The sequence below is a fragment of the Lichenostomus cassidix genome, chromosome 6 (assembly GCF_008360975.1).
Source record: "Lichenostomus cassidix isolate B80296 chromosome 6, HeHo_3.0, whole genome shotgun sequence".
In the NCBI taxonomy this organism is placed as follows: Eukaryota; Metazoa; Chordata; class Aves; order Passeriformes; family Meliphagidae; genus Lichenostomus; species Lichenostomus cassidix.
This window is the reverse complement of record NC_139487.1, coordinates 15067428-15094015: the sequence shown is the minus strand read 5'-3', so window position 1 is coordinate 15094015 and position 26588 is coordinate 15067428. Positions and strand designations below refer to the sequence as shown.

Below are 26588 nucleotides of genomic sequence, written 5' to 3'. Positions count from 1 at the left end.
AGGCATAATTATGGGGGGGGGAAAAAAGTTTACAGTCTTTAAGAAGAAACTGCTATCAGTTACCCAAAGTTGATGGGAGCGGCCTCTCCAGTTTCTGACGAGTTGTCTGGCACTGGCATTGTGCGGCCCTTGTTACCGCGCGTTTGTGTTCCCAGTGTCACCAGCTCCAGTGGAGACAGAGCAGCTAACCTCGATTGAGGGAGGAGCGGGCGGGAGGCTTGGCATACCTCACTTTTAGGGGCAAATTAAACTGCGTAACAACTCGGCGAAGTTTTTCCAGGAAGAGAGCTAGCGTAAGGGACAAAGGCTAAGTTGTTTTCTTTCTTTCTTTCGTTAACATTGTATCTGTTACCTTAGTATCCAAACCTATTTTTAATACTGCACAAGTAAGAGACGTCAAAAGTAGCATCTTTCCGGGGAAAAAGGTGAGTTATGATGACTCATACTGTCGGCGCTCGTGTGTCAAAATTCGGATGCACTGTTACTGTTCGTTATTGCTATTTATGCTTCAGAATTGTAAAGGTAATCCACGGTGTATATTCGGAGCCAATGCTTTTCTCAGGCTGTAGTTTCTCCTGCTAGATTACTCCTCTTTAAGCATGTGAATATATGCAGTAGTTGGACTTCATATATGTGAGTAGGCCTGTTGTTTTCATACTGCCTACGACCAAGATTTAATCATCCATTTAATTTTAATTGTGAATTAGGTTTTACATAAATGATAATGAAATGAGAGTAGGCATAGTTCTTTCATGTGATGATTTTTTTAAGATGTGACAACTAAGAATCTTTTTTTCAGTTTTATGTTCCCTGTTTGCATCTCTGTATTTTGTTCACGTTTTTCTTCAGCTCTAGCTTTTTCTTTTCATAACATCTTTAGCCCTCATCTCTATGTCAAGTAGCAAGACAACTTCTCAGTTACAACTTACCTCCTTTTCTTCTCATGTACGGTATTAAAATTACCTATTCTAGTTGGGAAATCCCTAGAATGGTTCCTGTTTCTGTGTTTGCCTGCTTTTTTTTGCTCGCTTTCTCCTTTCTGTCTTCAGTCAGTGTAAGGCTGTGGCTTAATCCCTTGGATAAAACAGTACCTTTGGGAACTGATTGCAGTGTCAAGCGTATAACTTATTTTGCACATGGATACAGAAGCACTCCCCTCCCCTGTTAGATCCAGAAGAAAGAGGGAAGGAACAAGAAGTTCCTTACTTGTAGTATTTCACTGTACTGGAAGGTATTAAGCTCCTAGTTATAGGGGTCATTGGTGGTTATTGTAGAAGTCATTTACTAAAAATGAAGTAAGACCATTTCAGAAATGGCATGTGGAGTTGATATTTTTCATATATTAATTCTACTGTGTTAGATGTTTTTACAGTAACTTTGGTGTCTGATCTTTTGACAGCATAGAAATCAAAAAGTTTGTAATGAAAATCCAGAGAAATTGGTTTAATGTGTCTGTATTTGTTTACGCGTGATCTGTCAGTGAGTATCTTTGCTTTCAGCTTTTATGATGCCCATAAGTTGCTAAAAGATTCTTATGAGACAGCATTGTAAGTACATAATAAGGTGATTTTTGATGGACCCTGTTTGAAAGTTGCTTCACTACAGCTTTCTACTAAAATCTTGCTTTCTGCATCTTGTTTTTAGAATGAGTCAGAACTATAGCTTGCCTGAACAACTGAGATGGAAAAGAATGCTGTAGAGCCGAAGGCTTATTTATAATGTTAACAGTAGAACCAGAATTGAATTGTCCAAAATCATAAAAACTGAACTACAGAACAGGTGAACAGCCAGGACTTCCTTTGTTGAAACACACCGCTGACTCTTGTAAACTGCTCGTTGTTATGGGTTTGTTGCTCATGTCAAAGCTCTAGTGTTAGATAAGCAGTTGCTTTTAATGTGGGATTACAGTGCTTCTAATGATTCAGAATTCTAAAGTTCTCTCTGTTTTTGTTGCTAGGTCAGATTTTCTTGCCAGTTCTCTCATCTTTCTGTGAAGTTCTTGTTGTTATGCAGTATAACTGAAGTTTTAGTCTCATCTTGTTTTTTTTAAATTCAAACCTCACGAGTTTTTCTTTTTGAGGGTTTAAGACAGATGGTAGCATAAAGCATTAAGTGAGTTGGCTTTACAAAGAGTTTTGGGCAATCTGATGTGCTGCTTGCATGTAAAATCTATGAAATACACATCAAAACACAGTTAGAATAAAGCACAGAGGTCTCTCCTGTAGCATCCAGTTTAACATTTCCTTGCTGTGTGTGCAGGGCCACGTGCTAGACACCACCACAGTCCTGGAGTTGTGGAGCAAGCCTTGCAACTGTGGGATGATGGAGGAAAAATGTCAGGGGGGAGGAACAGAGAATGAGAACCACTGGTCTGCAAGTATTCAATGAACAAAGCAATTAATTGAATTAATGAGTACACTTCTTAAGAAAATGTGTAAAATACACTTTAAAGCAGCTGCTCACGTAGCACAGAAACTAGTCGGATCAGTCATGTTCTTAACATGCAATTTGAAAATACTGATGCAGGCCAAATTACTATGCCAGATTTGTGAAAATTTTAATGATCTGACATTTAAATGACATCTAAAGGTTAAAACCAGATAATTTTACTTAAACTTCCCCCCCTCCCCCAGTCTTCCAAATAATCAAAGTCTTCAAAACCCTTTTGGAAGTTTGTAAAAAATTGAAGCAAAGAATTGCTAGGGAAAGATTGTTTTGTTTCTGGTGAATGTGGTTAGAGCTTGTTTACTTGGAGGTTGTGTTTGAATTAATTGTTTGGGGCAATTTTTGAGGACATAGAAAAAGTAAGCTCAAGTTATTTAGAGATTAAAAAAACTTATCATTTATTGGTATGTGTACAATCAAATTGTGTAAGGTCCTGCCTTTTTGTTTGACTTTTTTACCCAGTGCCTTGGAAACTGTGGAGTGGTCAAGTTAAGCAGCGTAGATTTAGGGCAGTAAATCAGCTTTATGGTGTCTTGATTGTATATCTCATCTCAATTGGCCAGCACATCATTTAACTTCTCAGGCCAGTTGCAGAGAAGGGGCCTGATCTTGCATGTGAAGCTACCAGGGCCCTTGTTTTTGCTAAGGTCACGTGTGATATAGTCTCATTAATGCTGCTGGTAATTCCTGTACACCAGTGTTACACTCCAGTGTTTCTGCTGTCACGTTGACAGTGAAGCCTGTGGCAGACCAGGTTTTATTGCTGTGATCTAGAAGTTGTGGAAGCTGGACTGCTTGGGAAACAAGAGCAAGGCAGGCATCTGCCCTGGCCACCATCATTAGGATGGAATTTTCTGAGTCAATTACAGACTTGGCAAAAAGCTGCAGACTGAGGTTCTGAAAATGCTTTAATTGTAGCGAGACTTCAGAATTTCTTCAAAATGAACTCCATAACAAAACCTTATAAATATTCATCATCTTCAAACTTGCCTGATTTGGCATGATTAGTTGTTCTTAATAACTTGGGAGTGCTGATTAAATCATTGTGGGTCTTTGTAGTTGGATCTTTTGTGTATGAAGTAGTATGCTGAATTCCTGATGAGTTTAAAAGTGATAAAACATGTTAACATTTTGAGCAGTTTATCTACTTATGCAGTCTGTCTGCCTCTGCATGCAATCAGAATTATTTAGATCAGTATCAGAAATGTGTTGGGATCTCATACATTCTCTAACATCACGACAAGCAAATTCACACAAGATTGATGCTTTATGGATGTTGAATCATGAAGTATTTTAATCTCTAAATGTCAAAAAGAAGGATTGATGAACCTGTAACCTGAAAGAATATGCATAGTCTCCTGAAGAATCCCTGTTGGTAATGCTCACCTGAATTGATTTAATTTGTTGTGGGGTTTTTTGTGGGGCTTTTTTTGTTGGTTTTGTGTGTGTATGTTTTTGGTTTTTTGAGGTTACTCTTTCACTGCTCCATTTTTATTCCATTCTTGGTAACAGAACTTAAAATATTTGTCTGATTTTAGAGAAAAACTTTACTACCTACAGTTTAGTCTAAAAAATACGTTTTTATTATACAGATGAATGGAAATGTTAAGAGAGTGGCTAGATTCTTGATTGTCTTACTGGTAACGTGACTGTTACACAGAAAGGGATATCACAATGCCATCTAATTCTACTGCTGTCGTGATCAGAAGTAGGTGCCAGAGACAAAGAGGAGGGGTGCAGACCTGTGCAAGAATGCAGATTTACTTGGTTGTTTCAAAGCCATGAGCTTGCAACTCAGGAAGTTCATGGACTCCTCCGGAGTGCTCAGTTCAGTTCTGTCATCCTTGTAAGAGAGGTGAGAAAACTCTGGCAGGTAGTTCTGCAGCGCTGGGCTTCCTGCCAGAGCACACAGCACTTCTTTCTCTCCCTGCATTGGCAGCTGGAGAAATCTTCATGTAAACCAAGATGGATTAGTAAATAACACAAAGAACATGTTACCAATGGTAACTCCCCTGCAGGACAGAACAGAGAGAGGTTCTCCCTCAACAAAGGTTTTGCTTCAGTCTGGTAAATGGTAAGCAATTAGTTGCATAAAAACTTAAAGCAAACCCAAATTTTAAGGCAACTCATAGAAAGCAAGCATCAAAATCTGCTGAGATGGTAACTTGCCTTTCGTCTGGAGCAGACCTGTGTACTAGCACTTGACTGCAGTATGTGCATGCTGTTATGACAAAAAAAGATCTTGAAAAGCACTTCAGAGTTTGTGCCTTGGGGGTCATATTTTTATTAGCTAGTCACATTCTTGCATTGAAGCAGCCCTCAGGAGTTTCTGTTAATTGGTTTTCAAATATGGTCCTTTAATTGTTCAAACATTGGACTTACATTTGACTGCTCAGGCTAATTTTTAATTAAAGTAAGTTTGCTAAAATAACTTTGAGAGATTAAAATAGTGAAGCAGAATCATATATCACTTAATCCCACTCTGTAATACTCTGTTTGCAGGTGAAACCTGGCATCCCCTGAGAGCCTTGCTGGTTCCAAGGGACTGCCTGCCTGGAAAGGATTACGAAAATGGAACCTCAAAGAATAGAATATAATTTCACTTAGGAGTGCAGTGATTGAAAATTCAGTGTTGGTTTTAACTGATACTTTTCTCGTACCAGTGAAATAATTTTGAAGAGGAGGGAGAATATTTCCTGTTCATTGAGTAGGGACACTGTTCTCAATTCAGACATCCCTATTCTTTTTTTCTTTCTACCTTTGTCATCTTACTGCCAGTAATTTTTGAGCCAGTGTAAGAATTTCCACTGCTACAGTAATACTTTGTATTGTTCTGCTATTTTGGCTTCATCTGCTCATTCTCTGTTGTTTCTGTTTTGTGAAAGTAGTATGGCAATATTTCTTTTAATGTGTTTGTTAGAATGTTAGCTTTGCCTAATAGACATAGCATCTCCTTTGTGGAAGAATTGCTTTGTTACTGACCAGCAGCATCCAGTGCTCATTGTAATGACAGTACAGCAAGTAGCTTTAGCATATGAACTTTAGGACAGCTTCTGAACGTGACTTTAGAAATAAGGCTACTTCTCAAAAAATAAGTACAGAATTCTTTGTTCTATGGTCAACAAGTTGTTTGTAGAGTTTTAGGATTCTGGTGTGAAAGAATGGAGTATGGTATTTTTATAAAGCAATTGCACTTACTTGAAAGCTGCACAGGAAAACAGTCATATGAGGGAATGTTTAGTATTAGGTCTTACAGTTTACTCCTTAAGACAAAGTAATAGTATAAAAGTTCTCTCTAAAGTGAATTCTTTTCTTCTCACTGTTGTTTTGTAGTAACATAGCACCATGAGGAACAGTACTTAAGGAGGAAGGTGTTGGTCTTGTTCTTTTGACATATTGCCTTCCAGGAATATTGCATAGTTGATCAGCCCTTGCTTTTATACAAGTTGTCTGGTACTACAATTCACTTTGCAGCAAAATAATTGTAGGTAAATCATGCAAACCCATTTGAAGTTAGAGAATGTTGTATTCACAGCACCCATTGAAATAACAATGAAGATGGAGATACAAGTTTCAGTCCTTAGTCTGAAGGCTTAATTACTGATTTTGTCCTTTTGAAAATTGTAGCTTTTTCCTGTACTGAAATTTCACTACCAAGCTGCAGGTAGCCTATGAAGGAGGCTGAAGTAGGGAATGATAATAAAATGAAGTGGAGGTGTACAGCTTCACAAGACATCAATTGAAATCTCATAAGGTTTCATAGCTGCGTAATTTGATGAATCACATTGGAAAGATGAATCATCTGAACAAACAGTAAAGTTCTGTGACTTAATGATGCGGTGTAGAAATAACAAGGAGCTATCAGATGACACGGAAATTGTATAACATTAAAAAAAAACCCCATACTCAAGTAGTTTATAGCATATATGTGTCTTCTGACAAGCACAGTATTTTATTGAGATAGAGTATTCTTTCTAGCTGAAAACTAAGGTATAGGTGTTTGTTAGCAGACGTGGAATCAGGAGATTAAGGGACCTCCTTGTCCTGCATACTTAGATTTGTCAATCCGATTTGTGTGCAAGTGAAAAACAATTGGGAGCAGTTTAGTTACTGATTTTCATACATGAAAAGTAGTATCCTCACTTCAAAAATTTTACACAGTATCTTAAATTTAGTAGAGTATTTCTTCTTGGAACTCTGAACATGGAGGCATTTTTTAATCATTAGCATGGTTGGTACTAGTGCTACTGATGAAGAGAAACAGAGATGTGGTACTTGGTGTAATGTTTGTATTTCAGTGATATCTGCATTTTTTCAGAGGAAGGAGGCCTACAGGTATTCCAAGCAGGATTAGCCTGAGTACAGGGTTAAGCTAGTGGGTAAATGACCAGTTTAAATGAGAGCGTAAACATGTACATTTAAATTCAGCATTTCAGCTACCATTTAGTGATTACATTTGATTGTCCTTTTGCTTTTTAAGGTATTTCATAGTGAGAGAACTATGTTTTACTTGTGGAAATGTTTCCTTCTAAAATGCGTTGAATTATACATTTTAAAAACTTACTTCATAGAGTTTATAGCTTTAGCTTAGAGATTCAGATTCTGAATCAGTCACACTTAGTTTCTTAGCATTTCAAAATTGTGCCTTTAAAGAAGGGTGTCTTGTAGCATCTGTTAAACTAATGGTAGAAGTTTAAACATGTGAGACAATCTATTCCTGTTTATCATGGCAGTTCTGCAGTCTTTGTAGTTTTATGGCAATATTGCAAACAGTGTTACTGTTCTTGCTAGAGTGTACAAATCCAGTGGTCTGTTAGTAAAATTTTGTTTATCTGATAATCAGGGTTACAACATTCATAGTATAATCAACAATTCAGATACATTAAATACTTTCCTGAAGTTTGAAAGTATACTTGAGATAGCAGTGTATGCTTCATTTGATTGAATTTTTATCGTAATCAAATACGGGGATGACATTTATTAAGTTTGGGTTGTTTAAATTACAATTAGCGTGATACTTGCATTCAGTGACGCCATCTACATTTTTACCATGTTTCTTTGTCTTCAAGGTTTTTGTTTTAGCAGCAGTTCTCTCAGGGTCTGAGTTTTAGGCAAATTTTAGTGAATTTTGCACATAATAGAACTTCCTTGCTGTCGGTATTGCCCTGTATTGTCTAACATCATATTAAAATACTAGCAAGGCTTAAGTGTAATTGCCCTGTATTGTCTAACATCATATTAAAATACTAGCAAGGTTTAAGTGACAATAATAAGAAATTTTTTCTGTTCTCTTTAAGGTTTCAGAAGGAGACAAACAACAAAATGAACAATCCAGCTATTAAGAGAATAACAAATGAAATTATCAAATCACCTGAGGATAAACGAGAATATCGTGGACTGGAATTGGCAAATGGCATTAAAGCTCTTCTCATTAGTGACCCCACCACAGATAAGTCTTCAGCAGCACTTGATGTGCACATAGGTATTCGATTCATGTTGCGTTCATTATGTCATTAATAAAAATGCTTAAAGTTTTGGTGTCTTGATGCAAATAAACTGACAGGAGTGGTATGCAGTTGGCAGCCCAGCCTTTTATTGTAATTTATAGTTTGTTTAATTATTTGACACATCAAGTTGAAAATTATTAGAGCTAAATGCCCTTATTGTACTCTGTGTTTACTCAAGTGTAGCTCAGTCAGTCGAAAGACTGCTTTTAACCATTAAGTTTCATGTTATGAAAGATCTTTTGTAAGCAGACAAGCGGCAGGTGCGAGTGCAATTATTTCAGACAGCTCCATCTGTAATGTCAGACCTTTTTTTCATGCTAAGTTGTTGATGTGTAGAGGTGAGGAAATGCTGTAGTGCTAGAGAAGTTGGAGAGGCACACCCTAACTTCAGTGATGCTTATGTGGGAAAACAGAAGTATGGGAAATAGAAGAAGAAGGCAATTACTTTGACTCTTTGGAATAAAGGAAGCCTTTTCTTATATCTGAGGTATTTTTCAAGCTTGCGTAGTTTTTCAGTTGCTTGGAAGGTATGATGCATGTATGCATAACCTAAACATACTCTTGCCATGTCTGTAGTTGGGAGTTCTTGCTGCTCTTTGTGTTAGGGCAGAAGTTATAGAGGAACTTGGAAAACTTCTGGCCTTTTTTGTTATGGGGATGGCTGTCCCAGATCATTATCTAGTTCAGAGGATCCCAAATGTGGTTTTGTTTAGGTACTGTGACACTGATAGCCAACTGCAGCATCCAGTTCCTGCAGATGTGCTGGAGGAGGAGATGTATCTATTGCCTTCATCCCTACTCTCCCACTGCACATTGCTGCACGCTCCATAGCAGGACTGCCGCTCTCGAACTTGTGCCTGTTTTCCATTCTTCCAAGTCATTATTGTCTTTTAATCCATTTGCCTCCACACCTACTAGCTGGTCATCCATAGCTGCTTGGGTTCAGGCAATTACAGGTTGTCACTCATCCTATAAACCACAGGATGAATATCTCTTTAATTATGGTTGGCAATTGCTGCCTCTTAACACAGTGCAGTTATTAAAGTCAAGGTATAGATTTCAGAGCAGCGTGATTTGCCAGGTCTTTACAGATTATGAGTCATGGACTTCAGTTGAAAATCATCTGTATAAGGAAGTGCAAGCTGATCTGGAGAGGCAATTTGAGACACTAATTGGTTCAGTTACTAATTGTAATTTTTTTACAATTTTTTTTTTAAGATTAAGTTGACTGGTTGCTCAAGTGTCTGCTTACAGCTATGCAATTAATACAATTGCATAAAGCAACATACTATAATATAGAGCACTTTAAAAGACTTAGTGTTTTAGTATTACTTTTTATGAATGGTTACATGAAATTTTTCCTCTTGCAGGATCCTTGTCTGATCCCCCCAACATTGCTGGGCTTAGTCATTTTTGTGAGCATATGTTGTTCCTGGGAACCAAGAAATATCCAAAAGAGAATGAATATAGCCAATTTCTAAGTGAGCATGCTGGGAGCTCAAATGCTTTCACGAGTGGTGAACATACCAACTATTACTTTGATGTGTCACATGAACATCTAGAAGGCGCACTGGACAGGTAAACACATTTTTTTACTACTTAAATTTTTATTACAGAGGTTCCACTTGAATTTATTAGTGTAAAAGTTTTTTGATAGTTCTATCGTTGTGGTATTAAAGGGCAAAAATTCTCTTTTGATAAAACTGATAGTGAGATATTTTGTAGTTCAAAAGTCTTACTCAGATTTTTTTCACCTAGGAGAGTTGCTTATTGAGGCAGAATTTTTGAAGTTTAAATGTTGTGTTTACACTGAATATTTTTGGAAATGTGGGGCACAGAATATGATCGTGAATTTACACATTGTGCAAATACTGGGATGGTGCGACCAAATGCTGTGCTTCCTTTTTTTTTTTTTTTCCCTTTATTGGCAGCAAAACAAAGGAGAAGTCTGGAAATATGTTAGGATGCTCTTAGTAGAGGGAACTTGCTGAAATCTCAGTGGTTTGTGGGAGGAGACATTAATTGAAAGGTGTGTGGTCAGTGAGGTAGAGTGAGTTTTCTCTTTTTCTTCTCCCTGGATGCCTGACAAGACTTATTTGATAAGTGAAATTAAGAGCCTCTTGCAGGTAAACCTCAAAAGATGAGAAATTCTGCTGTGTGAATTGTGATGCAAGGCCCTTGATTCTTCTAGTACCTTGTCTGATGAGCATGTCATTGTCTGCATTTATACATAAAGTGAGCAATAAGGACACCAAGTCAGTGTCAAAACTGTTACAGAATTTGTACGTTCTGTGTTAAAAAACAATGTATTCAGTTGTTTTCAGGAGGTACCAAGCTTTATACTTTTCTGTTACGATTTATGTACAGTACTCTTCAATTAAATTTTGTTTCTTTAGATTTGCCCAGTTTTTCCTGTGCCCTCTGTTTGACGAAAGCTGCAAAGATAGGGAAGTGAATGCTGTTGATTCTGAGCATGAGAAGAATCTGATGAATGATGCCTGGAGGTTGTTTCAATTGGAGAAGGCTACTGGAAACCCCAATCATCCCTTCAGTAAATTTGGAACAGGTTTGTCAGAATCTAATTATCTATCCCATTGAGTTCTGTGTAACATACATAGTATTATTGTTCATATAAAATAGCTAAATACAGACTGTAACAATTCTGTTATTTTCCTCTCCATAAGTGTTTCTTATGGTGCTTTATCCCATTTTTCACATCACAGACCAAACAGAGCTAGACAAAAGCATAGGTAAAAGAATGATCCAACACTTGGAGTACAATGATGAAGCAGCCTTTATGATTCTGAATCTTTATGATTCACACGGCAGTGAGTGCTGTTTCCCAACTACTGCATTTGTCCTAATTTGGTACTATTAAGTCTTTGTGCATAACAAAGTGAATGAATTGTGTTTAAATTGTTGTTAGCCACATGCTTTTTGTTAACTAATATTGCATTTAGACTAGATGACAGTGACTAGATAAAATCAGAAAGATCAGCAAAATACTGTGAAAATTACTGTCGCTGTTGGACCGCTAGCAGAGTGAAGAGTCGAGAGGCCTCGGGTGATCAAAAGGTTTTGAATTTATTATTTATTTTAGCAATTTTATATAGACATCAGCAGGCCATTCGGATTGGACCAATTTAACCCTCCCCCCGGGATGACTGGCCCAGGTGTAAACCACCTGTATCCAAAAGGCTGTTTCAATAACACCAAATCTTTTTTTATAAAACGTAGAAAGAAGGAGAGAAAAGTTCCCATGAGAAAGAATCTGTGTTGCCGCAAATTACTGAGTAGGAATGTAGAAACCAAATCTGAGCCATAAAGCACAACAATAGAAGGTGGATAGACAAAATATTTTTGGACAAATCCCAGCATTCTGGCTGTATTTTTTTTTTTTCCTCAGACTTAATTATTCACAGAATGCTTAGTAACAATTTAAAATAAACACCCGAAAACCTCAATTCAAAAAGCCTTAAAGTTAAGATACCATAGTTCTGGACAAAACCACAAATGTTTGATGCTTTGGTAGAAGTTTAAATGTTGGGTGTTTTTTTTAATAGGCATTATTTTCTATGTGAACTTATTTTTGAAACTGTTAAAGTTACAGAACTGCACTATTTAATCGTTGAGCATAATGTCCTCAAAAAATAGTGTTTTGTGGATGGGTCAGTTTGCTCTTTGAATAATTGACTCAAATACTGGGTACACTAGGAGAATAGGAGAGCAGATAATGGGCATAACGGGAGTGGTTTCTTCCTCTGTCACAAGCAAGATGAGAATACCTTTGCATCTGTTTCTGGAGGGCATGGTTATGGGTCTGGAAGCCACCTGCCACAAGAGCAGGTATTGCTCTGTTGATCAGTAAAGAGAGGCTGTCTGTAGAAGTGAAACTGTAACTCCATTCTCCAAACAGGTAAATTTAAAAATAAAGCCTTGGGAACTGTGCATTAGTAGGCAGGTGTTCAAAGTACATTCTGTAATCTCTGCTACTGAAGACCTTATTTAATTTTTACGTAGCACTCAGAAAACATAAGTGGAAATTGCAGAAAGAGTTTTGTACAGTTTAAGAAGGTTGTCTCACTCACACAAGTGAAATGTTTTCTTGTGGAGAGTACCCAAAATGTATTCAAATTCAACAGCAGTAATTGTATTTCACCTCTTCTTAGATTTGGCTCTGATTCTGAAATTACAGCACATAGCCTTCCTGTAGGTATGACTTTGCAGAAGTTGAGCTCAGCTTTGGTGGTTTTTGTTTACTTAGAGAGATGACAACTGCATTGCTTTTGGCATCCTTATTGTTTCCTTTTGACCAGCTGAGATTTTAATCTAGCAGAGTACAGGAATTACTTCATTTGATGTTTCAGGTCACTTCTCATTGCTGTACAGCCTGTTTGGTCAGCAAACCTTTTATTATTCTTGTCTGTCCCTAGAAACAAATGCATCTTAGTCTTTTGACTTTCTTGTTAAGGGTATGCATTTGTCCCCGGATATCCTTCGCTGATCTCCCTGAATTAATGCTTGTGACGGTGATTCTTCTCCATCATTACCCTCAGCAGTGTCAAGTAATTTTCCAGGCACTTCTGCATGGTCTAGTGTCCATTTTCCACATCTGCAAGGTGCCTTCTGAGTGTTGCTTTCTAATGTACTCCAGTACTATAACAGCAAAGTTACTGAACTGAAGCTTTAACTATATGTTATTTTATTTTAATTTGATATATTGATTCTGTGGGAGTAAACAGAGTAGGGTGTTTAGAACTTCACCATTTAATTTGTCTGCAGATGATGAGGAATTTAGACAAAATATTTAAAACATAAGGCAGTACTGATCCAGTTTACTTATTATGCATATTGATTATTTTTAAAATTACTATCCATTGAAAGGAAAGCAGACTGATTAATTTATATATTTCTTTTTGATCCGTAAGTTCATAAACATAAAATACTGTTATGTTTTTATGCTACAGGGAACAAATTCACTCTGGAAACTAGACCAACCAAAGAAGGAATAGATGTAAGGCAAGAGCTATTGAAGTTCCATTCTACTTACTATTCATCAAATTTAATGGCTATTTGTGTCTTAGGAAGAGGTGAGTTTTGAGATGGTATTTTACATAGGTTTGCCTAAAGCTTAATAACAGTGTGTTGAAAACTGTTTGCTTTTTGAAAATATGGTGGTGGGGTGGTATTTGTATGGTGTTTTGTAGTAATGCTTGGATGGTGAGTATCAATGGAAGAAAATGAATTTTTTATCTAATCAAAAGCAAAATTCATCAAGGGATTTTACATGGTAACTTTTGCAGTAAGAATCACCTTGGCAACTATAAATCTGTGCTAAAGAAAACTGTCATTGCAAGATTAAATGAATGTGCATTTTGCTGATGTGCATAAAAATTAGTGGTTTTTAATAGAATAATGTGCAGTTCACAAGATTTTAATATATAACCAAGTGAGCCCCCTTGGTTTGCACTGTTTTGTTATTTTTCCCCTGCCCAGTTCTGTTAGTGTAGCATAGGAGCATGCATATAACTGGGCAGGAAAGATTCTGCTTTCTCAGTCTAACTGGGATTGTTTTGATAACAAGGTAACTGCATTTAGAAATGTTTAAAGGTTTAAGGTTGTGCATCGAGATGTCCAAGAAATTGATGGTTTTTTTCTTCCAATGCCCACCCATGAAAAGTGTTCACTAAAAAATTGACAGATTAATCTTTTCTATTTTATTCTCACTTTGAGAAGTGCTCCAAAACGCATTTCTTGAGGCAGATAGCAATTTTGAAGGCAGAATTTCAATGGAAATGGTATAGATCAGTTTAGGTGAATTAATGCACATCATATTCATTCTGCAAAAGGCCTGCTCTCATGCTTGCAAGGTACTGCAGTCACAGACTGAATTTAGAATGGATGTAAAATTAAAAGTGCTTGAACAGGTCACAGGTGAGTGTTTTGGGTGCCAAGGACAGATGGATCTAGCTCACAGTGTACCTGAAGTACTGGACATGAGCTGAGGCTAAAGAAGATTCAAGTTTTGGCAAAAATATTTTCACTCTAGAAAATTTGCAGCTGTAATTCCATGTTCCTTAAACTTTTTGTGGAATGTTTTTCTTGTAAATGTTTGATATCTGATGTATCTTTTCTTCAGTTCTCGCTTAGATTCATCAGTAAAACATAAAGATATGTTTTTGGTTACAGGATTTATTATAATCATGATTGAAGCCTTTCCTTAGTAAACATGGTGCTTTTAGCATGTTATAGTTCAAAATTTAAATATTAAGATTTATTTCCTTTTTGAAATTAATAATCATAACACCACTAAAACTACTTTTCTGTATAATTCATGTCTCTCCCAAGCAATATTAAAAAAAAAAGAAGTTTGTTGGAATCTTCATATAATGACTGTGTCTTTTCTAATGTTTCTTTATTCTAGAATCCTTGGATGAGCTGACTTGCTTAGTGGTAAAGTTATTTTCAGAAGTAGAGAATAAAAATGTCCCTATACCAGAGTTCCCTGAACATCCTTTCCAAGAAGAGCATCTCCGGGTATGTAAAGAGTTTTTTGTCTTCCATCCGGGGTGTATATTTTAAATTATATTTTTAACATTTCGGTAATACTTTGTGTACTTCACTACTCTTTTATCAATGTCCCTGTTAAGTTCCATATTTCTTTCTTGATTTTCCACCCACTTTTCCATGCTGAGTATAGTTTTATCAAAGGTTGCACATTTGGTTACAGTTGTAAGCAACTGTGAGGTAATTAATTTTCTTTGCTTGTATCATGAATGACTGAAGTGTTGCCCTATGTTGTGGATAAGCTGTACTTTGGAGATTTGGCAGATGTGTTTGCAATGTGTGTCTGTGAAGGGAACATGATATATGCTCCTGAGATGAATTCAATAAATGAGCTTCCCTTTGTTTATGGCTCTCCTTGTTTTTCCCCTCAGCAACTTTACAAAGTGGTACCCATTAAGGACATACGAAATCTTTATGTCACATTTCCTATACCAGACCTTCAAAAGTACTATAAATCAAACCCTGGCCATTACCTTGGCCATCTGATTGGGCATGAAGGCCCAGGGAGTCTTTTGTCAGAGCTTAAAGCCAAAGGTAAGTCCTTTGAAGGTAAAGAATTGAAAAATATTTGATCACATGGTTTTTTAAAGTTTAGCTTCATTTCACTTAAAATAGACCTTTGTATGTTAAAGCCTTCAGCTGTTTGTGTGATTTGAGCTCTTAGGACATTTTGTGCTTTATTTTTGTTTCTGTTTCAGGTAGAAATAAATAAGTAACAGTCACTCAGGCTGCTGAGGTTATAATTTTCTTGGACTCCCCTTTATGTGCCTTGTTTAGAGAGCTCACTTCGGCATAATGATCTTGTCTCTGTTCTGTCACTAGCTTTGACACTACTGTCAGGTCCCATAGTGTGTGGAAGATTACAAGAGTGTACCTTTTGCTATTTTTCTTTATATCATTCTGCTCGAAAGAGAAATAAGTTATCCAGTAATCAGATAATCTTGAGTTTGTCTTAGCACTCTGAGTACAAAAAAATCAGACAGATCTGACTTGGGTTATGTTTAACTTGCATTGTTGCTGTAGGCATTAAGGAAGTAAAGGAAAACATGTAAATGAATCAAAAGGGGTTTAAAAAAATGATGTTGCTGAAGCATGCAAAAAGCTGCATAAATTGTTATAGATTTGTTTATATAATATAGTTTCTTTTTAATGACACAGGATGGGTAAATACTCTTGTTGGAGGCCAGAAGGAAGGTGCTAGAGGTTTCATGTTTTTCATCATTAATGTGGACTTGACAGAAGAAGGACTTTGTAAGTGAAGTACTGTGTCTGTATTCCATGTTATTGCTGATCTAATGGTTTTGTGTTTATATCTGAAGAGACTAATTGTGATTATAGCTTGAAAGGCAACTTACTTTAATTAACTTATTATTCTGTGTTTAGTTCCTCTCTAAGTATGCTAACACACTTCACCTAAGAAATCAACTTCTTTAAGGTTATATTAAGTTAATTACATACTTTAAATAAATTTATTTAAAAGAAAAGCTGTTAATACCTTTGTGTGCTACTTGCTCATACTATTTAGACCCGAGCTAAATTATATTGTAAATCAATATCTTCACGTAAAGACGAGTTCAGTGCAATTCTTGGAATTAGCTGAGGACATGAACACTTACCTTATATTCATGTCTGAGAAAAGCAAGTTTAACTTGATTGGTGGGATTGCAGATGTACTTAAAGGTCTTGATGTATCAAAGTGTAATTAAAAATAAAAGCATATTTGTGTTCATTGAATTCCTTCTCTGTGCAGAACTGAGTGAATTAGTAAGTATTTTTTTCTTTCCAGTGCATGTTGAAGATATTATTTTGCACATGTTTCAATATATTCAAAAACTACGTACAGAAGGACCTCAAGAATGGGTTTTCCAAGAGTGCAAGGTAAGTAATTGGGGCTGTACCATATGTGGTGGTGGTATTTTTAAAAATTTTTTTGATTATTAGATTGTTTGAGTGTGTAACTAGCATTTAATAATAACATGGTAATTAAATTTATTAATTTTTAAGATACAACTTGACACAAATGACAAGTACCCCCAGAATACATTGTCTTAACGTAGGTGTGAAATGCTCTTGTAGAGCTGTGAGTTGTGATAGCATAGTGATAGCATAATGGAGGTGAAGGAAGAAGGATCTTGCTCTGTCCACAAGGATTATTTTTACATAACTTTCTTTAGTCTTGACCGAAGAAGGGGGGAAACATTTGCTGTGAGAAATAACATTGAATTGGAGATGGAAATGGCAGTTATTGTACCCCTCCCTTATTTCGTGTGCCAAATTGTGTAGTTGAGATTGCAAAGGCAGTAGGACATTTAATCTGTTTGTTCCCCTCATCTTTTTGGAAAGTCAACTAAAGGCTTTTCATGAAGTACTTTGGCAGTACGTGTCAATTTTTTCTGAACTATTCATGCTTCTTACAAGTCTGGATAGTTCTGTGTGCACAGGGCAAAAATGTAAAGTATCCTATTAGATAGCACTGCTCTTCTCAGTGCCAGTGTGAAACAAAACCAGTTTTATTTATATATGTAGTCTCATTGGTTCAGTACATATGCTTGGGTAAAGATTTCTTGTTCCATCTCAGCTTTATTTGATGAAAACTGTTGAGTCTCTCCTAAAGTAGAAATTCTGCAGCTAAGATAGCTTTATTTCAAACTCTTTGACACTGTATACCTCTGAAAGTAGTCTCCAGTCATAGTATCTTCTGCGAAAAGTCTGGATGGATTTGTTTCCCTGACAGAGTAAGCCAATACAAGATTCAAAAGAAGTAGTTCAGTCCTTCTGTCTTATTCCTCTGTCTTTCCCTTGCTCCTCTCCTCTCAGCCCCAGCACTCCTGAAACTGTGGGGTGAGTCAGAGAGCTGGCAAGCTAGCATGAAAAGAATCTTTTGAGTTTACTTTCAGCTGAATTGTTGAATTAATCAGTCTCTCTGCATGGTTTCATAGAAGGATGGAATGTCTTTTCACTGGCTTTAAAGTCTTAGCTCTCTTTATTTCTTCCTTGCCATTGTGTCCTAAGAATGATGTGTTCTATTTCTGTGTCTGAGACGCCAAAAAGAAACACACTTTTTCTGTCTCTAAACTTACCTATTGGCTGACTGAACAAAAGGAAGAAAAAAGGAAGAGAGAGAGGCTTCAGTTCGTTAATATATGACAAACATTGCGCTGGAATACTGTGGACTGGTTGTATCAGAGTTGGTGTGTTTTCAAATTATCAGCAAATTTAAATTTAAATATATGAGAGATGGGGCAGATTTCTTACTATGAAGAGGACTTACAAGACTTGTATCTTACTTCACATTATGAGACAATCACAAAGTGCTTGTGAGTTTGATGCAACTTGAATATTACTGAAAACTTGTGTTAGGTACTTGTCTAACTGCTTATACATGGATATAGCAAAAGTACTTCCTTTTCTTTCATTATAAATAGAAATTAAGTAGCCAGTAATGATTCTTAAAGTAGGCTTCAATTTATGCTATTCAGTCATTCATACATTGTTTTCTAGGATCTAAATGCTGTGGCATTCAGATTTAAAGATAAAGAACGACCACGAGGTTACACATCAAAGCTTGGAGGAATGTTGCATGTAAGTGAGGGGGGTCATTTTGTTTGGTTGGTTATTTTTATAATCCTTTAGCAGTGTGTTTGATTATCCACTTAATGAATACAGCCATCTGCAGAGGTCCTTTGCACTTCTTGTGCTTAGGAAGCTAAATATGTTGCATAAGCCTTAGTTTTGGCAGTCAGTAAGTCACATTCTGTTCACCCCACCATTTTATAGTTCTGTACTTGGTAGAACTGATTATACAGTAACTGGAGTTGCTATTTGATCTGTTTCAGTGTTTCTTAAGACATACATACTTTACCATTGTGTTTGCCTGGTAGCTAAGTGTTCTCTAGGGAAATACTAGAGAAATAATATATTATCATAAATGCTGTGTTCCTTAGTTCACAATGTTGAAGTACTGCAGTAAGCAGAAATGTTTGTATTGATTGCAAATTACAAATCCTTGACTTTACTGATGTGATTACATATTGGTACTGAAAGAATCATCATGTAGCTTTTACTTGGTCTTTAATATTTTTTGCAAAATTCCCTCATGTTGCACTAATAGAAGATTTAGGTGGGTTTGTTGAGGGTTTTTTTGTCTAGTGAAATTATGCAACTTTTATACATTGCAGCCATTCTTCATTGCGTGGCTAATGTCTGCATCTATTCAGAGAAATTCTTCGTTTCTTTGCAGGAATTACTGTTATTGGTTGTAGACCTTTAATCTGTAAAGTCTAGAATAATGATCTTTAATTTTAGAATTTTCTTTCTGTTTGCTGGAAAGCTTTAGACTTAGCTGAAAACATGTAAATGGGTATTTAAAGATTTCCTTCTTGGGATGCTGTCACTTGCTTTTGCTCTGTCAAATGCCTAAAATCTCTTTAACAAATGGACTTCTGACTTCTGAAACAGTCTTTCAGTGGCTTCTATTTGTTGGATCATTTCCGATTACAATTGCTGTCTCCAAAAATCAGGCCAGGAAGTTGCCAGCAGTGTTCCAAAGAGCAGGGTATTGATTCAGGACTTTTTTTTTTTTCTTCTGCCTTTCTTTTGCTGTGCTTTGCAGTATGAATGGTAATTTTCATTCTACTTCAGTAGTTACATGAGCATCAAATTCTGAATCTTTGGCATTCACATTTGAATTTTTTGTAACATGTTTGGTTCATTGTCCTTGCTCTCCACCCCCCACAGCTCTTTCTCTCTTCTAGAATCCTTTTTGTGAGTTACTCTGTGTTCTGAAGTCATTCCACTGTAATTTTTTTGTACAATGTATGTAATTCAGAAAGCCACTTTGTAATAATTCTGGTTGAAAAAAGTACACCTGTATGGCAAACTGCAAGTACTCAGTGATTATGTCACCTGGTAATTTCTCCTTGGTAAACAGGTGTTTATCAAGAAAGTTTTCCTGTCAACCACATTAATCATGTTCAGATGAGTTTTAATGTTTTTTTCCTTCTTAAATTGCCATGTACCTTAAGAGATTTTAAGTTTGATCCTAAATGAAAAAGGTTAGAATTTAAAGTAATTAAATATTTATTATGCTTTTAGGTATTGAAATATAATTTCCTTTAAATTATTGTAAATAAGAATTTAAATAGTAGAGAATCCTAAAAAAAAAAAAAAAACACTGGTTTGTTTTATTCTGCTTATTTATGTTTTGTTTTTCCCAAATGCACTCTAGTAAGTACTTGGTATTCTTTTATCTTTAGAAATATCCTGCAGGGGTCAGCATTTACCATGTTATTTCTATTTCAGTCAAAATACTATTTGAAGGGGTGTGACTTTTTATATAGAGACATAAAATACTCCAAGAAAGAAGAATGGTAAATATACAGTGTATAAAATAACCTCTAATATAGGAGAAATATGATTGCATGGTTAGAATGCCATTCTCTGTTGTTTAGTTTTGAGAGAGATTTTAAAACATCTACACACTCCTAAGTTGAAATTACCAAGGTAATATAGATTTAGTGACCAGAAGTGTTTGCTTTTGTTTCCTCTACTGAGCCATAGGTTTTTTCATGCTTAGTTTTGTTTAATTCATCTACATATTCCTTGGCTTTGTTTTTTAGTATTATCCTATAGAAGAAGTATTGGCTGCTGAATATTTGCTTGAAGAATTCAGGCCTGATTTAATAGAGATGGTACTGGATAAATTGAGACCAGAAAATGTTCGGTAAGTTAAATTGTATTTTAACATGAATATTATAAGAAAGCAGATGAGCTAATGGAAACACAAAATCTTGGGTGTCTGTTGCAGCTCCAAACTAAATGGGACTGAAAAAGAGCTAATTCTTCTGTTAATGTATTTGCTCCCCTTCTAAAATTCTCTCTTAAGTACATGCAACCCTTCCTGTTCAGACAAAAACGTCATCTGAGTCCTTTGTATGCTGAAATGTCATTTGAGTCCTTTCTGTCTTCCTCCCTTGGACTGAAATAGTTTTTAGGAAGATTCTTACTCCAAACAGCTTAACTTTACTGAGAAAAAACCCTAGTAAAATTATCCTGCCTCACTAAATTATTATTGGGACATTTTATATGGAATGCTTTAGTTAACAATTTGGATCTAGGTCTGGAAATCGGTTAAGGGCATGGCTTTTATCTGATGTATGTATTTTGTTTCCATTATGGAGGTCTGTGAAACTTCATGCAGATTAGCACACCCTCTGAAAAATAGCAGTTTATGTGAGTAGAAGTAGCTGTGTCTTTAGCCGCTAAAATCTCTGAATATATTACATGTTGAAATTTTCAGACAGTGTTGAATACAGGACAGTGAGGCATGGTTTTGTATATTTCTGGTGTTTATGTATTTCAGCCTTCTGAAATTACTGGGAATTACTTAAAAGTTTGGGCACCAATCTTCACTATGTTTCTTTGTATAAGAAAGTCTTAGATATATGTTAATTTATTTGCCAAGTTTGATATATTTCAAATAATTGTTGGATAAAATCAGATAAGCTTTGATTATGAACTGTATTTGCAAATGTCATGGGGTTCTGGTGTTTCTAGGGGTATGCAAGTAAGTCATGATAGAATAAATGGCTTTGCCTATATCAGCAATAGCAGTTGCCATAGTAATTAATGCCCTTTGAAGAAGGGTCTGTATCTCTGTGTGGGTGTGCATCTGTGTATAATGTGTGGGATACTTTGACTGAAGCTTGACTATGTCAAGAGATCATGTTCTGAACAGCAATGAAAATTTCCAGGTTCTCTTTCCTAAAGTACTTAATACTTCTCTATTTTGAAGGTATTTTCATGTTGCTCTGCCACCCAAGTTCTTGAAAATTTGATACCTCTAACATATAAAGACTGGTTTTAGTAATTAAAATAGAGAATGTGTAATTACTTGTTCTCTGTAAAAAGCTTAACCAAATTCCACGTGAATGTAGACTTTTAACTGGTTTTAGGGTTGCTTACAAGCAATAGTTAAACCTGAGCTAATGCTGATTTAGTAAAGAAGCTACAGGTGTTAATGAGATCTGATGTTTTGTAGGGTTACATCAGTCTTCTCCAATTTGACAAAGTGACTTGCTGGAGATGGACATTTTCACCACACTTGGTAATTGTGGATTAATGTAAAATAAAAATTAGATTTTTTTCAAGATGGAACACATCTAGAACAAGTATGAGCTGATGATGAACTTTAGTATGTTAAGCAGCTTATAAAGGTTTGATCCTTCAGTTAATGGAGACAGGTGTTTCAGAATTAAATTAAAAATTCAAATACAGCCTGTTTTGGATGGTGTCTTTTCAAAAACCAAAGTATAGTATGTTGAGACTGGAGAGGCACAGTGGTGGAGGTGTCTTGCAAACAAACTTGGACAGAGTAGGTTTGCTTTTTGGTACAGGGAGGTCTCCAAGTTTTCATAGCGGAGGAGTGACGGTGGGATGGTGACTGAATCAAGAAAGTTTGTGATCAGAGAGGGATGGTCATTACTAACTTCTGTAGGTGTCAGTGTAATTGTGGGCTTCAAATGTCATGTGTCTCACCTTGCTTTCTTTTAGCTGATGCTTTTTGGATGGTGTATGTTTATGTTTAGTCTTCCTTCAGGACTAATTATGTTGTATATTTGCTTTACCTGGCTTAAAAAATAGATGTCATTTAACAGATGAAGAAATGTGTAACTGAAAAATTTTGGATAAAAAAGGTGGTAAATGTTTGGAGGGAGAAGAAGTACTTTCAGAACTGGAATATACCTGTTTTTATGGCCTCTTCAGTTAAAGAAATTATATATTGTCTTTGTTGCAGAGATTTCAGTAAGGCTTAAAGATAATAAATACAAGTGGGTTACTTCTCTGAAGCTTAAGTGCCCACAGCTATGCTGACAGCTGTCCCACTAAGGCTTAAATATAAATACGTACAAACTAGAGAGTGTCCAAAGACTGATTAAATGCTGTTTCAGCAGCCAAATTCAGCAAAGCAGTGCTATTTTACCATGGATGGATTGAGGCCTGCAGGAGGTCTGTAATGATGTAGCAGCAGGCATGCTTGGAGTTTGATTGGTATATGGTCAGAGTAATGATCAATGTATTGCTTACCATGTGTAGACTAAGACCATGTTGGTGTGTGTAATTGCCACAGCAAGTATACATTCACATCTTAGTTCTCTCCGTGTTCAGACTGTTAGTATTCTCAAGAAATATAACTTACAGAAAGAAACCCGAAACATCAACCCAAATTTATGATTCCTGAGTGTCATGGTGCCTTTTTCTGCTGCCCTAGATGATACTTTTTTTCAGTATAGACTCAAAAATGTTATGGTTATGCTTTTGTGTAGCTTCTGGGGTAATACTGGAAGCTGATCTTTCTTGGATTTAAAAGTATAAGTCAATTTTAGTGGGAATTAAATTCTTTATTTGGGGCATCAGATGTTTAAAGATCTGAGCTAATCAGGCTTTCCTATTTCTGACTGAAAGAAAATACTAACTTGTAGTATATTACTATAGTACTACATCCCATTTAGATATATTTTAAATCTTACCATGTGAAATTAAAAGTAGGAAAAAATGAACTGCAATTTTAAAAATATTTCACTTAACTAAGATCATTTGAAGTATAGTATAACAGGGAATATAATTTTATAGTATATTTTATTTTAAATTGCTGGCAAGAAAAATCATCTTGGGAAGGGAAAGCTTATTTAAGTATTGCTAAAAGTGATTTAATGGTACATTACAAAGATTCAAGAAAACCACTGTGGATTTGTCTTTTTAGTGGGCTTCCTTGAGAGAATGAGTTGAGATTACAGATGTTAATAAAAGGGTTCCTTTGTGTTTTACTTCTTTTTTAATTACATCTGTATCTATAAGAATGTAGTGAATTACCAATCCAGTAACCTGCTCCCTTCTTTTGTCCTTTTGTGATTTTATATACTAATTAAAAAACATGTTTACATCTGCTCTGAATGTCTGTGTTTGGTTTTCCACCATTTGCTGATGTGTATGCTCCTGTTTACCTTTCTGTTTTCCCTTTTTATGAAAGCTTTATGTGCCATATCCTAGCTCTGCCTGTTGTTTGGTGTTGTTTTCCTGGTTTTATTGATTTATTTTTTTTCTTTTTATGCCTTGCATACATTCTGTCTTGAGGTGGTTTAGTTGGCATTGATTTGAATTTTTCCTTTGTATTATGGTTTTATTTATAATTTCCTTTTAATCCACCTATACTAAGTACTTCTTGGCATATCTACATTATAGTAACTGCATTCAATGTCTTTTTAAAATGTATAGTTTTTCAACTAATATTTTCTTAACAAACTTTGAGTTTAAAAAGTATGAAAAAAAATCCATAGTCACAGATGGTAATAAGTACACATATGTGTTTCCATTTGACTGAACCATAACAGGAAGTGTTCCTATTCTCCTCCCACCCGGCACACTACTTGTTTCATTTGGTGCCTTAATTTCCCTAAGAGAGAAACATTTTAAAATATAAGTATCATTTTTACTTGTTCTAACTGTATTGGGTTTTACCAGCCATCTGTGAAGATAAGGGAATAGACTTGGCATGTGTCTCAATCTTAGCTGAAAAATGTAATTTTCCTGTCATTTCCAAGACATTTTTTCCCTTCAACATCTGCAAAATAAATGCTCTTATTAAAATTTAAGTAGATAGTGACTCACCAGATTAAGTAGCTAAATAACATTTTCCCCGGGATAGTAAGTGGGCTTTTTTCCTCTCTTGATAGCAGAAGTACAGCATTAGTACTGTCCTAGAGGGAAGAAAAATAAAATGAATGCCAAAAATGTTGATAGAGAAATTTCTAACTGCTGGAATTTCACAGACTCTGAGCAGAGTTATCTCAGTGCAGTTGGTGATGCTCATCCCTTGAGGGTAAACATGCTAGATGTGTATGTGTTTATTTTTAATTGCATTGGATCTGAGCAACAGTTTTGAAAATCACAATTTGTTCACTTATTTCTTCCCACAAATCCTTTGTAGCAACTTAGTTTGACTGAACTCAAAGAAACTTGTGTTTCTGTGGAGTGATCAGAATGCTGCACTCCAGCAGCATCTCTCTCTGCATGTAGCTTCCCCTTCCTCTGTTTTCTGAGGAGATTTATAAGTAAGTGGCTCTGAATAGCATGTGTTGCCTCACATCAGTTTTACTGATGGTTGTGAGGGAACTTAGGAACAAATGTAGGCTTTTGCTATTTTTGTCTTAGTCGTGCTATGTTATGCATTTGAATGTGATAAATGTAATTTTTTCCATTGTTTGACAATATCATAATTTGGAAGGCAAAGTTTAAATTAGGTCCTAAGAAAATCAATTCATCCTTTATAAAAATAAATTAGCCTTGGCATGTTTGTTACTAGTGTCACAGATACTGTTTTCTAACTCTGCTACTTTTTCACCCATAGAACCTTGAGTTCTGTTACGTAAATCTGGAGTGTAATAGTTGATAATCTTTTGTGGAACTACATTCATTTTAAAGCACACATTCTCTTCTCAAGTAACACTCTTCTGAGGATCTTTCATTTCCAGTTTCATTTTAGATTTCAGGAGAGTGAAAAACAAGATAGTATTTAGTAAATATGTATCACATGTAGAAACTGAGCTTGCTTTTGAAATTGGGGACCGTATCAGTTTGCATGTACAAGAATGTATACACAGAAGTAAATTCCATGTACAGTTTGTTGTGTTCCATATCCATGAATGGCTCAAGCCTAATTGCACCGGTTGAATCTAAATATACTTTAGGCAGGTATTAATTGAAGATTGCCTGATTGCCTGTCTTGCTTTCCCAGTGCCATTCAACAACGCTGTCTTAAAACATATGGATGCTTATAGTGCTATACAGCACAAAGGGAAATGAAAAGCAAAAGTAACATTACAAGATTGGTGACTTTAAAGATGGATTACAATATATTGATACCTACATGGCATAGTATTTCTACCTGCTGTGCTTCTTTTCCCCTCTTCTGTTCATGTCCTGGTCTTTGTTCCTGTTGCTGCTGGTGTCTTGTCTTGAGTTGTAATTCTTGGGCAGACAAAATGCCTTTTAATTTGTTTCTATTGGGGGTATGTTTCTGACAGCTCAAAATGTCACTAATCATTCTGGTAGTGATTTGGGATAAAGGGAAGGCAGGAGGATCTCTTGAAGCAGAACCGCTTGAAGTACTACAATGTTGATTTCCACAATTTTGTTTTCTATCCATTGAGCAGACAGAATTATTTTTAGCTCTTGAATTTCAGTGTGTTCCTACAGGAAATGTTGGAGTGCTTGGGTTGTCACTACTGCTTGAGCATCAGTATACTGGAGAAGGGTAGGAGGAGGAAATGTTGAATAACAGACATCTGTATATTCTACCATAGAACATCTTTGTCTTGCTGCTCTAATCATATGATTATTGGAATTTTATCTGGATAATTTTTTCACTTGAGACTCTCACTTCTTTTTCTTATTTTTATTCTTAAAGACCTGGTAGGTTGCTCTGAAATTCTATGAGACCTTATGGTTTTTGTAGTCTCCTAGCAACTTTGTACCTGTGTTGTGGTTTAACCCCAGCCAGCAGGCAAGCCCCGCACAGCCACTCACTCACTCACCTGCCAGTGGGATGAGGGAGAGAATCAAAAGGGTAAAAGCTGGAAAACTCATGGGTTGAGATAAAAACAGTTCAATAGAGAAAGCAAAAGCTGTGCACAGTGCAAAGCAAGGAGTTAATTCACTGCTTGCCTAGGGCAGGCAGGTGTTCAGTCATGTCTGGGAGGGCAGGTAATTGTGCTATCTTTTTTGACCATTTCAGATTTCTTAGCAACATCTATTTACTCTTGGAGCTGGCCACTTAATTCTGTTAAATACTCCTTTGTGTTGGAGATTGTTCAATTGAATTAAAGGAGTTTTCTTGACACCTATCATGTAGACTACAAAAAAATTACTGATAAGTTTGTAATTTTCTTTATTCTGGATTTTCTCTTTTTTAGGTGCATTTTTCAGGTAGCACCTGGATGATGCTTAGTCATATGGTTTAGTTTTACGTAGCCCTGCAAGAAGCAGGGAATTGAACATGATCCTTACTAGTCC

The 26588-nt window shown here is 36.0% G+C and overlaps 1 protein-coding gene across 3 annotated transcripts in view; it reads left to right on the top strand.

Annotated features, from left to right (window-relative positions):
• The window catches only part of IDE (insulin degrading enzyme), a 54325-nt gene that overhangs the window by 957 nt on the left and 26780 nt on the right, over positions 1-26588 (top strand). For all 3 annotated transcript variants that reach the window (XM_085065196.1, XM_085065195.1, XM_085065194.1), the window contains exons 2-11: positions 7743-7927; positions 9323-9530; positions 10349-10518; positions 12920-13042; positions 14377-14489; positions 14891-15053; positions 15678-15770; positions 16306-16397; positions 18021-18101; positions 20138-20241. In XM_085065196.1, the coding sequence (XP_084921322.1) occupies positions 7768-7927; positions 9323-9530; positions 10349-10518; positions 12920-13042; positions 14377-14489; positions 14891-15053; positions 15678-15770; positions 16306-16397; positions 18021-18101; positions 20138-20241 (1307 nt within the window). In that variant the 5' untranslated portion in view covers positions 7743-7767. The remainder of the gene's footprint in view (positions 1-7742; positions 7928-9322; positions 9531-10348; positions 10519-12919; positions 13043-14376; positions 14490-14890; positions 15054-15677; positions 15771-16305; positions 16398-18020; positions 18102-20137; positions 20242-26588) is intronic.